This window comes from Canis aureus, chromosome 3, assembly GCF_053574225.1.
Source record: "Canis aureus isolate CA01 chromosome 3, VMU_Caureus_v.1.0, whole genome shotgun sequence".
Lineage (NCBI taxonomy): Eukaryota > Metazoa > Chordata > Mammalia > Carnivora > Canidae > Canis > Canis aureus.
In genome coordinates this window covers 17,869,692-17,883,970 of record NC_135613.1, presented here as the reverse complement: position 1 = coordinate 17,883,970, position 14,279 = coordinate 17,869,692, and the positions used below count along the sequence as shown (strand labels likewise).

Here is a 14,279-nt window from a genome sequence, read left to right as displayed (position 1 = left end):
ATTATGCCTATTGAAAAATTATTAACAATCCCTTAAAAGCCTGTTCACTTATTGTCTCCCCAGTTGGACTCTCAGCTCCACCCAGGCAAGTGCATGCCTTGTTTTCTCTTACCATGCCTTTTCTGCACCTATTCACTTATTTTTCCTCCTTCTCTCACTTATGTTGGATTGAGTGATTGAGCTTTCTTTATTTTAGCCCCCTCCCCATTCATTGTAATCCATGTACTTTTAAGAAATTATCCTTAAGTTCTGTACACATAATGAAGCCTCCACATCATCCTCACCTCTCCATCACGCCCAGACCTAGAACCTTGGCATGTGGTCATCATTCTTTCTTCATCTGACATGCTGTTACCGCCTGGACTCCAGTTCTACCCTTGTGCAAACCCTCAGCCTCCTTGGTCAAAATCAGTATGATGATTTTATAGTCATTCTTATATTGATTTATCAGCACATTCACCATGTTTCTTTATTGGCTGTTACTCCTTGCATGTCCGGTTTTTAGCTTTCTGAGTATAGTTTTTCTTTCTGAGTGTATCCTTTTTAAATTCTCTCAGTGAGGGTCTAAGAGTGGTAAACATTCTTTTGCTGAAAATGCCTACTTTTTTTACCCTTGCTTTTGAATGATAGTTTAGCTGGATATGGAATCTGTGTCTGATGGTTGTCTTCTTGGCATCTTGACAATTTTGTGAGTTCTGATGCCATAGCCCACTTCTCACATGGTACCTCTGAGCCATGCCAAAGTCTTAGTTGAATTAAGGATGAGCAAGAGTATGATTAAATCTGGCCTTCTAGATAAGGCTAACATACCTCCCTTGGGAATGTGCATAGGAATTTCCCCCACACTTTGAGAAGGGCTAAACACGCAAATGCTGGAAAAAGATTTGTAGAGATTTACCAGGGATCACCCGGCTCCAAGCCAGGCTTCCAAGTCTGTAGCCAGTGACCCCACTGCCACCTTCACAGCACTCTGCCTGCTTTGGGGAAGCTGTAGGGGAGCTCTGGTTTTGATGTTTCTTTGCTTAGTCTGGATGTGGCTTGTATGCAGGAGTCTTCCTGCATAGGAAGAGAAGATGCACTCGCCTCTTTCCTCAGGGGTAAGGCCTCTGGCGGGCTTGACATCTGAAAGCCCCCTGGCTTTTAGACAGACACTTAACATCGCCGCAAATCCATCTCTGCCCACAGATTATGAAGGAGGTCCGGCGAGCGCTGTGCAACGCGGCCACGGACGACAGCAAACTGCTGCTTCTCAGTGCAGTGGGCAGCGTATTCTGCAGTGGCCTAGATTACTCCTACCTAATTGGCCGGTTGTCCAGTGACCGGAGAAAGGAGAGTACCCGGATTGCAGAAGCCATCAGGTGAGCTCTGCTCATGTTTGGACACTTTGGGACCTGCCTCCTCTTGGCAATTGTAGCACATAAAAATATAGGCTGCTCAGTTAGATTTTTAATTTCAAACAACAAAGAATTTTTTTATCATAGGTATATCTTGTGCAATGTTTGGGACATACTGATACTAAAAAATTATTTGTTTTTTATCTGAAATTGGGATTTAATTGAGCATCCTGTATTTTTCTGCCAAAATTAAGGTGCCTTTGCTCTTTAGGTTAGATCCCACTTTATTCTTTTGATCAAAAAGAGATTTTATTTCTTTATATTAAGCACAGCATCTAGTAATGCCCATGTGTTATCCATGCTACTCCCACTGTCTGTCTGATAGTGAAATCTTTGATTTTCTGGGTGTCCTGAAGCTGACATGGCTCAGCACTGGAGAGAGGATGGAGGATACCCTGGGCAGCTCTGCATTTGCAGACCCCATGGGGGGCAGCGGAGTGCTTCTGCCTCTCTTGTTGCCTTTGGGACAGAAGTTGGGATCCTGGGGCTGACATCTGATCCCAACAATCAGTATCTCTTTTGGGACCCTAAAGGATAGATATTTCCCTATTATTTATGGATTTATCAGAAGCAATTGAGTGTTATTTTCAACAAGAGCCATCACTCAGCCTCCACCCTGGGAAGGGCTCATGCTTGCTGCTGCACCTTGTCCCATGCTCAAACAGGAGTCACAGTGTGGTAATGCCACCTGGTCTCTCGGAAAGGAACACTTATCTGTGTGTCTTGGTGCCTCAGGCTTCACAACGAGGGGTTTTCTGGGGCTTCCAGGCTCACTGCACCTGGCAGCATTACATGGAGGCTGATTCCCATGTGGCTGTGGGAGCCTTCCAGGAGATACGGAGTTTCCAAGAGATGACATGGGGATGCTGCCACAGGTGGAGTTCTACATCCCCTCTTCAGGGTGAAGCATCCAATGAAGTATGCTCCAAAACACGTGTGTGCTTCCTTTTGCAGAATTCTTGCCCAAAGAGACAAAATGTCTTAATGCTGTTATTAAAAAAGGCGTCATGGTTGCATGCCCCTCCCAAGCTTCCTGGCTATAGACAGCCCTGGCCACATCCACAGCTGTTTATTCCCTGCTTGGACTTAGCTGTGCCTTTTAACAGCTGCCTAATCACTTGGCAAGGAGAGCAACAGGGTCCCCAGTAATCTTCGTTCCGTTTGTGGGACCATCAGATAGGGTGCCCATCTCTCTGGCCTGAGGAAAGCCTTGGCCATAGCCATCATGTGGCTTACGGATTTCAGTGGAGGCATTAGCTGGATTTCCAGAAGTCCCAAATTTGAGGAGATTCTGAATGCGTTAGCTGACTTCTTGAGAAACGCAGGCAGTAGGATTTAAGACATTTGCTGTCTCATCAGAAAAGTGAGTTTCTCTTAGGCAGAGTAGAGAGGGAAGTGGCAAAGGGAATTCTTCCCAGTGTTCAGAGGGAGTGGAGGTTCCTAATATGTGAGCCTGTAGAGACACCAGGAGAGGGAATGGGGGATGTGTCCTAGACCAGTAGTTCTCAGACCCAATAGCATAGTGAATCCACAGGGAGCTTCTCTAAAACCCAGCTGCTTGACAACTCCAGAAGATTCCAAATCAGTGAGCATGGGGTGGGGCCAGCACATCTTTGCTTTTTAAAGTTCCCTTGGTAGTTCCACTGTGTTAGAAGGAACAAGAGTGGGTGAGGAGCTTAAAGGGGGTAGATGGGAGTGCATACAGTATGGCCCCATAGAGAAGAGTGCCCATGAGGTCAGAAAATGTGCCTTGCCCATCATCATCAAGCACCTAGGGGAGGTTCCAGCTCCACAAACTTTGGAGTGCTTCCCCTGGCAGCCATGCTTCGGAGTTTGGGACACAAGGTGGCAGAGAAGCATTTCCCAGAGAATTTTGTGCAGCTTTCCAGAGAAGCATCGTGAGTGAATGGCACTGTCCATAAATTACTTTGGGCCATGCTGCAAATTCTGTCCTTGCTCCTGCAGATTTTCCAGGCATATTAACATATTTTTAGTCTGAGAAGTCTCTTGTGAAGGAACTTTGTTCAAAGTCTAGGATGGCTGAAACGTATTTTGGCCACAGAAACTTAAAACCTACTGACAGCCCTTGCAATTCTCTGGGGACATGCATGCTCTTGGATGGGCTGACCTCCAGGATCTGGGCATGTTGCAGCCACAGCACCTCCAGCACCACTCCCACCCCATCCTCATTGTTTCCTAGAAAAAATACACACACACATGACCCAGGACACTGTGTTCACTCTGCAGATGTTTGTTGAATGAACTAACAGATGTGAGAAGAGCTCAGATGATTCATTCAGCACAGGCTTCTGTCCAGGACCCAAACAAAGCTGTCAGCCCCATCCTGAAAGAGAGACTGCCCTCACCTGAACTCCTCACAGATGATGTGATAGTCTGCTGATGGGTTGCTAGGATGAAGATTAATCAAATAACCCACGTGAGAAACTTAGACTGACCCAGCACATAGTTCATACTTAGAACAGGTGTAAGGAGTTATTTTCATTGCTAATACTGTTATGTCCAGCCATGAGTGCTAGCTAAGTCTGGTCTCACTGGAGAGTGTGTTTCAAGAGCACCCCTCTGTGGGCCCCAGGATGGCTATCGCTGTGTGTAGCTGGTGCTCACAGGTCTCATACTGGCTGGCTTGGCTCTGAACTTTGGCAGTGGGAGAGCTGCACCCTATGGCTCTGGTTAAAGGGAATAGGTAGCCCCACAAGGAATGCTAATTGCTCCAGGTGGAATCCAGACATCCCTGTATGTAGAATATTGCTTCAGCATCTCCTTTTGGCCTAGGGGTGGATTACTGACCACTGAGAGTGGAGCAAGAGCAGCATCTGCCCTACCCAGCAGGTGCACTGACTATAATAATATAAGCAGTATTGACCAAGGGGTCCTGCATGCCAGGCACGGTCTCCTTTAAATCCCAGAGGCCCTATGGGAACAAACCATTGGCTTTCCCATTTGACAGGGAGGAAAATGAGATTCCAGAGAGTAAGTTGTCCAAGATCTCACTACTGGTTAGGGGCAGAGTGGAGATTTGACCCCAAAATTCTTGCTCCTTATGCCACATCAGAGCAGCCTAATGCTCAGACAGGCAGAGGCCACTGGACTCAGGCTGAGTGGAGGAAGCTTTGGAGCCAGAGTCAGCAGCACTGATGGACTTTGATGCTAAGGAAGATGGCAAGTCATCTTGCCCGCACAGTCCCGCCACCCGAGTCAGGATCAGATATCTAAGCGGCAGCATCTGTAATGCAATATCCTGTTTGCCGTCAGGCTTCTGTGTCCACTGGGCCTTTGTGATAGAGATCTGCTTGAGTGAGAGGAAGAGGATGGGGAGAGTGGTCTGTGCATTGCATTTTCATATCCAGGACATGAACCCATGAGGCAGCCTGGAGCAAAACAGGATGGCGTGAGGGTGCAGGAGTGGAGCTGGGCACACTAGCTCCCCTTACCCCTCCTCAGGATGTGAGATCCCTCTGCACAGAGCTCAGGTTGGAGACCACAGAGGGAAGGTTCTGGGCTCTGGAACAGTATATTCCCTTAAGGTTGTGAGGGCCAAGATGAATTCCTGAGGGGCTGCCGTGTGGAGATTGGGGTAGAGTGAGAAAGTTAGAGAAGCCCTCATGAAGTCCACAGCAGGTAGTCATCTTGATAGGGAAGGACCCTCTTTACTGAGTGTGTTCTGCAGCTGCTGGAGAATGGTGGATCCTCATGAGGCTGGGGAGGGAATCCTGCACTGAGTGGAAGATTTGGCTTGACGACTCCTGAAGTCCTTTACAACTTCTGAGATTCAAGGTCCTGGAATTGTATGAAGGGGTTTAGATGTGGAATGTTGGCCCCAGATCACTCAGACCCTGTGGCTCCAAGGACCCTGCCAAGAAGCCCCACATAGCGTGTGGACTCCAAATTGCATTTGGTAAAAAGCATATATTAAGGCCAATGACTGAGGCCATGAAGTTAGGAAGTCAGGCCAGGAAATGGGACTGGCAGTGGCTGAGAGAGCTCTACCTTATACTCACAAATCCCCACACAAGAGTCAGGAGACGGAATGCCTCAAGCTTAGGGCAAGGGTGCATACTCAGGTGACAACATATAGGTTGTGAGACGCCCTCCACTCAGGCTTCTCACAGTGGAATCCAATCCCACCATTTACCCTGATGCCCACATGTTTTGGTGAGGATTGCAGGGGGATGTTAGCAGCTGAGAAGGGAGAAATCAGATGGATGTTTGTATCAGTGAAGTACTAGCTGCTGTAACGTACAAATACATGTATTTGGGCTCAGTTATGATAAAAATTTACTTATATTTGGGAACCTAAAGCGGATGTTACTGACCAGCCTGTGACTGTCCTCTAAGTGTGACTCAAGGGCCCATACTCCTCCCATCTTGTGGCTCAGCCCATGCCCTCCAAGATGGCCATGCCCGTCAAGGTGGAAGGGTTTGTGGGCAACATGATGGGAGATTTCCTTGTCCTGGCCTGGAATTGTGCATAGGTTTCCACTCATTCCATTGGCTGGCATTGGATTACTTGGCCACAGCCATCTGTGAGGGAGATGGGGAAATGTGCTCCAGCAGCAGATTCAGAAAGAGGAGGGGTGGGAAAGCAGGTCCGGCAAGCAGTGAGTGCATCCCTGCTGCACATCACAGTCTCCGCTCTCTTTCTGAGATCCTCCTTTATCTATCTGGCAGTTATTTACTGAGGGTGAACTCTAGTACAGATGGGCACCAAGCCATACACCAGGCAGACCTGAGGGTTTCTGTAAGGAGCTGAAGAGGGAGGAAAATCCAAAAATAAGTAAGCTAGCAAATAAGTAGGATAATTGCAAATTGTGATGCCGGTGTTTTCCAAGAACCCTCAGAAGGCCTGTGTAGCTCATGCACTGTGCACAGGCATGAGGGAGACAAGAGATGCACCTGGAGGGGTGAGCGGAAGCAGACTGAGGCCATGGGCAGGAGCATGGATTTTATTCTTGTGAGTTCTTGGTAGCTTCCACCTGAGAACAATGAAGGATTCAGGTTTTACTAGACATCTTGGATCTCTCCTCCATGTCCAGATGACTACGAACATTTTATAAATCTTATAGAGCAGCTATGGGAAAGGCGAAAAGCATTCTAGGTCAAAGAAAGTAGGGTTGGCTCTGCTTAATTGGTCCAGATGAACGTTGGCACTTGCTCTGTGAGGAAGGGGAGGGGGGAAAATGTCTCCTAATCCCAGAGCCATGATCCCAGATGCCTCATACCTATGGGAAAGGTCAGTGTCCTCCCCCAGTTTTGGTTAAAGCCACCCCAACATATGGATCCTTGTCAGCATTCTAGAACCACCCTCGATGAGTCTGCCATCTCTGGGTGATTCAGAATCAGACAATCCTAGGAGTGAAAGAAATGTTACATATCATCCATCCTTACCTGTGCCCGCCCCCTGAAGCTTGAATTCCCTCTACAGTATCACCCAAAGTGGTCATCCAGCCCAAATTGGAATACCTCCAATGACAAGGGGTTCATACCTCCCAGTGCTGGCCATTCCACCTTCTGCCAGTGCTATTGAACAGTCTTTGTCTCATTCAAATATGCCTCCTAGTGACGGCCTCCTGTTGGCTCTCCTTCTGGTTCTGAACCTTGATGTTCAGGCTGTCTTCTTTAGGATAGTTATACTTTGTCAGCATCCAGGGAGTGGTAAGCTGGGTGCAGTAGTGGGACAGTGGGTGTGACCTGGGACCATCTAGACAAAGTGGGGCATGTGGTCAGCCCACGAATTTCTTTCTAAAAATGTGCCACCAACCACCAAATGTGCCATGCCTGTGACTGCAGCTTAGTGGCTTGGTGTTCAGGAGAGTGAGACCCTTGCCCAGCACCCACTTCCCTCTGACGACCTGAGGGTGCTTTACCCCACCAGGGAAGCTTATTTCAGCCTTGGCAGGTTAAAGGATGTCAAATAGGTCTCAGCAGCCTGGCCACCTGTTAAAGAAGGTCTTCTCTTTTCTCCCAGGGACTTTGTGAAAGCCTTTATCCAGTTTAAGAAGCCTATCGTGGTTGCGATCAATGGGCCTGCCCTGGGCCTGGGTGCCTCCATCTTGCCCCTCTGCGACATCGTGTGGGCCAGCGAGAAGGCCTGGTTTCAGACCCCCTATGCCACCATCCGCCTCACGCCCGCTGGCTGCTCCTCATACACCTTCCCCCAGATCCTGGGCGTCGCACTGGTAAGCTCCCTTGTTCCTCGGGCAGGATCTCTCTCTGTGATACGTGGCTTTGGGTCCCACAAGACCCCTTCTCTGTCCTGGATTTAGGCTATGGCCCTTCATGTGAATAAGAAATCCAGAGGTGCACCTGCCCTGTGTAATGTGCTGAGTGCCTCTGCTTCCCCAGAGTTGCTGGGACGAGGTCAGGCTGGTCTCAGAGCCTTTGAGTACTGGTGCCAGATGCCAGCAGCAGGTGTAGCCCAAGGCTGAGGGGACAATGAAGATGTTCACTTATCAAACATATACTTTTTTCACCTGAGTTAACTTAATTCAGTTAGTTCATTTACCTAGGCACTTAACTAGTTAAAGCACATAGAATTTTAAGCTAAGTTCGTTTGCTTATCTAAGCATTTTGCCTACCCTAGCTCATTTATTCTTCACAACAACCTGAGAAGACCATGTATTAGGATGGACTATGCTGTTAACAGTCGCACAATCCTAGCGTACAAACAACAAGCATTTCTTTCTGGTTCTTGCCGCAGTCCAATGCAGATGTAGTAGCCATCCACACTGACCAGGGGCCCAGACGTCTTCCATCTGGTAGACCCACTTTTGCTTCGGACCAGTGGATGCAAAGAGAGAGCGTGGAGGTTTTTATGGGCCAGGTCTGCAAAGAGGCATCTCACCTCTGCTCCCATTTCACAGACCCGGATTCCAATGTGTGGCCGCACCCACCTACAGGGAGGCTGGGAAATGTAGTCTTGCTGTGTGTCCTAAAAGCAGGAAGGGATTTTGGTGTTCACAGGCAGTTCCCACCTGGAGTACCCACATGTTATGGTTTCCATTGCACAGAGGGCAAGCCAGATTGGAGAAGTTAAGGAACTTTCCATGTTGTATGTCAGTAAGTGGTCAGAGTGGTGTTAGAGTGAATGGCTGCAGTCAGATTCTGTGCCAGCTACCAGAAGTAAGTGTGGTCAGGGGCCAGTTATAATAACACTTGGAAAGCACGCAGTGAGGCCAGCGCTTGAGAGCCGTTGACTCAGTGCATCCTCCTATAGCCCCCTAAGGTAGAACAGTTGTCATCCCCACGTGACAGATTGGAGACTGAAGCTCGGAGAGGGTGAGTTGTCCAGAGTCACACCGTGGGAGTGGCAGTCATGGGATCTGAACACAGACTATCTGGTCTCAGAGTCTGTGCTCTTAACTGGTTTGTCATAAGTAGGACCCACATCCAAAGAGTAAATCTGAAATTGGGGAGATGTCTGCAAGACAGTATTGTCTGAACTCAGCTTGCATCTCCTGTAACAGCTTGTCTCTCTAAGAAGGGCAATAAGCAGATCCGGTGCCTCCTCTAGACCGGTTCTAGAAAGTCCCCGCACCCATATGTGTAGGTCCTCTGTCTAATATTGAAGAAAAATTCTGCCATATTCCATTGCAAGGGACACCAGTGACCTCCTTTTTGTTGAACCCAGTGAGTCTGTGGTCAGCTCTGATGTTGTTTGCTCACTGCTGTGACAGATGCTCCTGGAAACTCTTGCCTCCATCCTCTCCATTCGTGACTTCTCCTTGGCCCTCCAGGAATTTATCTGCTAGTCTCTCACAAAGCCTTTGATGGGTCTTCTGGTTCGAGTTGGAGCTCTTAGGCAAAGCTCAGAGCATTTTAATGACCCAGTCCTTGTTCCTTTTCCTGTTTGGTCTCTGGCCTTGACATTCACATCTCACAACTCCACAAGATAACTCCCAAGTGACTCCACAGGCCTGTGGGCTCAGCACACTTATCACCTGCTTTCCTCACCCAGCAGACTGAGTCCAGTGCCTCTTCCATCCTTAGGATTCCTGAGATCCAATCTCTCCCCACCCCTGGCTGAGGGCCTAGGGTGAAACTCTCAGGAGGCCAGCTGCAGCTGGGACTTAGTGGATCCTCCCTAAAGCATTGCTGGTACTGAGATTCTGTACAAGGTTGCCTAATCATTTTGATGCTCCCTGCTCTCTTTGATATTTCCATTCTGAAAAATGTGTCCACTGTGTTGCATTACACACCAAAACTACGTGGGCACTCTGATAACGAAGGACTGAGTGGGTTGTCCCAGGAAGATTCTCTAAGCTTGCACTGATCATCCCCTGTGTGCCAGCCACGTTACTGGTCACTTTCCACATGATGGTCTCATTTACTCTTCTGAGCACCTGCAAAGGTAGGTCCTGTTGCCTTACATTTTATAGAGTTTATAGAGAGTCGAAGTGTAATTATGACACTGTTTTGTTGTCACACAAATGACACTGTTGCAGCCCACAAACTTAAGTGAGCTTCCAGTAGACACCTGGCATTGCCTTATCTGCTTAGAAGTACAAAGATGAATAACATGGAGGCTGCACCCTTGGTAATCCCACCTGTGGGTGCTAATGCGTGACTGGTGTGGTGTTTCCCTGCTCTTTTGTTACCTCATTGGATCCTCACAGGTGGTAATTGGTACCCACTTTAGAAATGAATAAACAGAGAGGCAAAGAGATTTGCATAGGGTCACAGGGCAAAGCAGAAGGCTGAACAGGGGTGTCTGATCCTGCAGCCTGCGCTTTCCACTGCTCTGGTCCTGTAAACTGTGACCTTCTTACCTGGGGAGTAGGGTGGGAACCCCGCAAGTGGCCATTGCTGCTGGACTGTGATAAGGTTCACGGGTGCTTAGAAAAAGAAAGCTCCTGGGCAGGGGCACCTCCCAAGTGAGTCTTGAAAGATTGCAAGCCCTGTTCTGCCCCTTCCGTGTGGGCTTGTCACTCTTTGATGGTAGCACAAAACAGGAAGGGCAAGTACAAGATTAGCAGGGACCCCTAGCAGCCCCACGCCCACTGGCACCACCTAGTCTGTGCAGCAGGGCCATCAGGTGGGATCAGTGAGGCCTTTCGGATTCAGAAACTCGGTCCTGGAGCTGCTAGAGGCTGCTCACAGTCCAGTGGCAGAAAAATGAGGCAGGCAGGGAGCCCAGGAAGCAAACACTTTCCCTTTTGATCTCGGCCACTGCGCTCTGCCCAGACTCGGTGCCACTCCTGTTCCTCCCTGTCCTTTGTGGTTGCAGAAATGTGAACATTGTACAGTCTTATCTCTTTCTTTCTCTCTTTATTTCAACCATTTCTGAAACTCCAAGAATGTTGCTGACGGGGATGTGTTCTTGCCGACTGTGTCCTCTTTGGCTCCTTCTGTTGTGTTCCTTCCTTTCATTTCTCCTTCTGGAGACAGAGGTGTTTCTGAATAAGTATAATGACATAGATTTGTCTTCAAACCTCCAACCAAATGCATGCTGTAGGCTCATTACCAACCTGATAAATTTCTCTACTCTGGCGTGAAAGATTGTCCTTTGGGTCATCATGACCCATCAGTGACAACCAGAACAAAGGGGAAAACGCATGCATAGATCCAGCAGCCTAGAGAGCCTGGCATTTCAACATCGATCCAAGAGAGGCTTAGCATATAGGGGCAGGCAGATGGATGGCAGGTCAGGGCAGGGATTGTCTGCTGCGTGAAGGTGGTGGGGATTTATCCTGAAGGAGGTAGGTACCCCATCACATGGTGGTAACCATCATACCCTAATTATCAGCAGGAGAGTCACTTGGTAAGTTTTAGTGGTGACTGCACTGTGCTATCTGTGCCTAGGACCTTATCCATCAGGCTCCTCCCAGAAGGAGCATGACAGCTCTGAACTACAAAGCAAAAGGAAATTCTTGGGGGAGTAGGGCTTGGAGGAAACCACAGAAGACAGGGAGGGGAGGGTCAGGTAAGGAGGGTGCTTTTTGCCCTTCACAACTGGGCAGAGGTATGCGCAGCCCCGGGGCCACCAGGAGAGATGCGCCTCTCTGCATTAGTATTAGAGTATTATTTAGGACCTTTCTGGCTGCCAGTGCTGGAGACACTTTAACTGGCTTAAAGCGGGAAGAAAAGAATGCACTGATTGCCCTAACTTGCAAACCTGGGAGCAGAGCCTTCTTTGGGGATGCTGGGATCCAGGAATCTTAGCTTAGGACTCTCATTCTCCATCCCTCCTTTCTTTGTGGACCCCCCTCTCCAAAGAGTGGGGACACAGCAGCGGCTGCCCATGGGCTCCATGACTTTAGCATGCAACCAGGGAGGAAGAAAGATCTTCCCCATCACTTCTAGCTTAGAAACCTCACGGGGGGGCTTTATTACCTAGGGCACATATCTGTGCCTCCCTGGACCAGTCGTCACGGCTGTGCTTTTAGCACTGAACTGTACCGAGCCTAAGGCGCATGCCCACTCCTGTGGATCCGCTGCCACATGTGAAGAGGGGTGGGGGCAGATGGACCCACAGTAGGGACACAGCTTGTTTGGGAATTGAAGGAAAGCTGTGGACGCTCTACTCACAGAGCAGGTGTTTGCATGTAGTTCCCAAAGCTTATCTGACCGCCAGTCCATAACTGTGCCTTAGAGAGCCAGACCCATGGTTCACGTCAAGTCCAGGCCTCGCTAAACGATGTGAAAGGCACTCTGGGCTCTCAGCCTTCCCCTGCCTTTGCTTTTTTCAGGCCAACGAGATGCTCTTCTGTGGGCGGAAGCTCACTGCCCAGGAGGCGTGCAGCAGGGGACTTGTGTCCCAGGTCTTCTGGCCAACCACATTCAGCCAGGAGGTCATGTTGCGGGTCAAGGAGATGGCCTCCTGCAGCGCGGTGGTGAGTTCCTATGTCTTTGTGTGCTCGTCCTTGCGACAGACCCATTTTACAGATGAGGGTAATGAGGCTGAAAGGGACTAGTTGACTTGCTAAAGGTCATGGAGGGTGTGTGTGTAAAACCATAAATGCCCCCTCTCTGTGTGCAGAGCTTAGACCCTGAGATGGACAGTTGGCATTCTTAGATATTCCCCGTTATGTCCCGTCTGGAAACCTCAGAGAAGAGACTAATACTCTGGGGGTAGAGCGCATTGCCTTAAAACAAAATTCCAGACACACACAGAAGCACAAAACATCTGTAGTTTTCAAAGAATATGAGAAACAAAGGCACATAAGGACAAAGGGTGTTAAACTGTTCTAGAGATGAGAGAAACCAGTACACGCCATCCTTGTATTTCATTTCTTCTACCCACTGAGTGCATGGCACACTTAAACATCGCCGTTGGACTCTGAAGACACATTGAAAAATAGATAAATAAATAACACCTCTGCAGAACCGCCGGATTTTAATTAAGTGTCGATTTTATCTCAGAAAAATCACTCTGAGTGAGGTATGGAAATACCCTGTTGAGAAGTGGAGCAGAGGCCACTCCTGGAGCCACAGGGCCAGTCTAGGAAATGAGGAAGGTGGTTTGGGAGAATAGGGCCCTGGGTGCTGGGGCTCTGTCTGCTTTGGGGTCAAGGAGGTGCTGTGCTGGACTCACGGGGTCAGACCCTTGAGTGTCCCTTCCTTCTCCCTTCTGCGCTGAACCCCCACTCCCCACCCCCACCCCCAGCCACTGTGCCTCTCCTCCCTGCCCCCTCCACCCTCACCCCCTGGCCGCCGTGCCTCTCCCCACTGACCCCCCACCCCGGGCTGCCATGCCTCTCCCCCTTGCCACCCCTACCCCCGGCTGCCATGCCTCTTTCGATTTGCCTCATCAGCCTTGATTGCACACCTACTGTGTGTAAGCTCACCTCCCCAGAAGCCTGACAGTGCCAGTGATGGTGACAGAGTGGTGGTGGTCCTGCATCATTGGTGAACTCCTGTTATGAGCCATGCACTCTGCTAATCCCTTTATGTGATTCTCTTTTAATCTTCCTGATAACTGTTGTGACCCACTCATCCCACTTTGCTTGGGACTCTCCTGGTTTTAGCACTGAAAATCCCACATCTCAGGAATCCCTTTGGTCTTGAGCAAACAGGGATGTTTGATGACTCTAGGATCAGCAGCACTGACGAGCATGTAGACATTCTAAGCAGAGGAAGCAGTGTGAGTGAGGGCACAGGAGTCCGAAAACCCCTGTGGAGTTTAGACAGAGACTCATGGTGGTGGAAGCAGGTTCACAGGCTACTCGAGAGACATGAAAGTTGAGAAGGAAGGTAGGAGAGAGGCCTCAAAGCTCCATGGAAGAGTCTGGTCTTTGGGCAACGGAGGTACTCAGGTGGATGAGCTGTTGAAGAAATACTACAAGGAAATCTCTCCTGTCAGCAGTTGTGAATTCAAGAGCTTTGGGGTGAGGCTTGAGAAAGGACTCTGCTCTGCAACCTGGGAGATGGGGTTCTTCAGGGGAATTCCTGTGAGGCAGGAGGTGGCCTTGGTCCACCAGCTGTTCTCACTCCCCTTAGCCTCCAGCCCGGGCCAAGTGGGAAGATCCCATCCTCATTCCAGCCTGCTTCAGCTAGGGAGCCTTGGTCCTGCTTTTTCTCTTAAAGCACTTGGGGAAAATGTGAAGTGAAACCTTGACATCAGCAGAGTAGAGGGAGGCACGAGGAAGGGTGCTCAGGTGCCTCACTGCCCCACAGTGCCTGTGCCAGAGCAAGGCAGCCGCGTGGCCTGTCCCCAGTTGGCCAGGTGTCTGCAGGCCACATGCGCCAGGCAACCCGGGCACCTTTACTCCACTGAGCTCACATCATTTCATCCTAATGTGGAGATAAAAATCCTACCTATTTATGGAGTTATCATGAGAATGAAATGAAAGAAATCGGGGAAAGTACTTCTCATATGTATTTCTAATAGCATTGCTGTTATTACTGCGATTAGTACGATCGCTATTA

The 14,279-nt window shown here is 49.3% G+C and overlaps 1 protein-coding gene across 3 annotated transcripts in view; it reads left to right on the top strand.

The window, feature by feature from the left end:
• CDYL2 (chromodomain Y like 2) overlaps nt 1-14,279 on the top strand; it is a 195,355-nt gene that overhangs the window by 173,820 nt on the left and 7,256 nt on the right. For all 3 annotated transcript variants that reach the window (XM_077890933.1, XM_077890932.1, XM_077890931.1), the window contains exons 4-6: nt 1,186-1,358; nt 7,381-7,591; nt 12,101-12,244. In XM_077890933.1, coding sequence (XP_077747059.1) covers nt 1,186-1,358; nt 7,381-7,591; nt 12,101-12,244 — 528 coding nt within the window. The remainder of the gene's footprint in view (nt 1-1,185; nt 1,359-7,380; nt 7,592-12,100; nt 12,245-14,279) is intronic.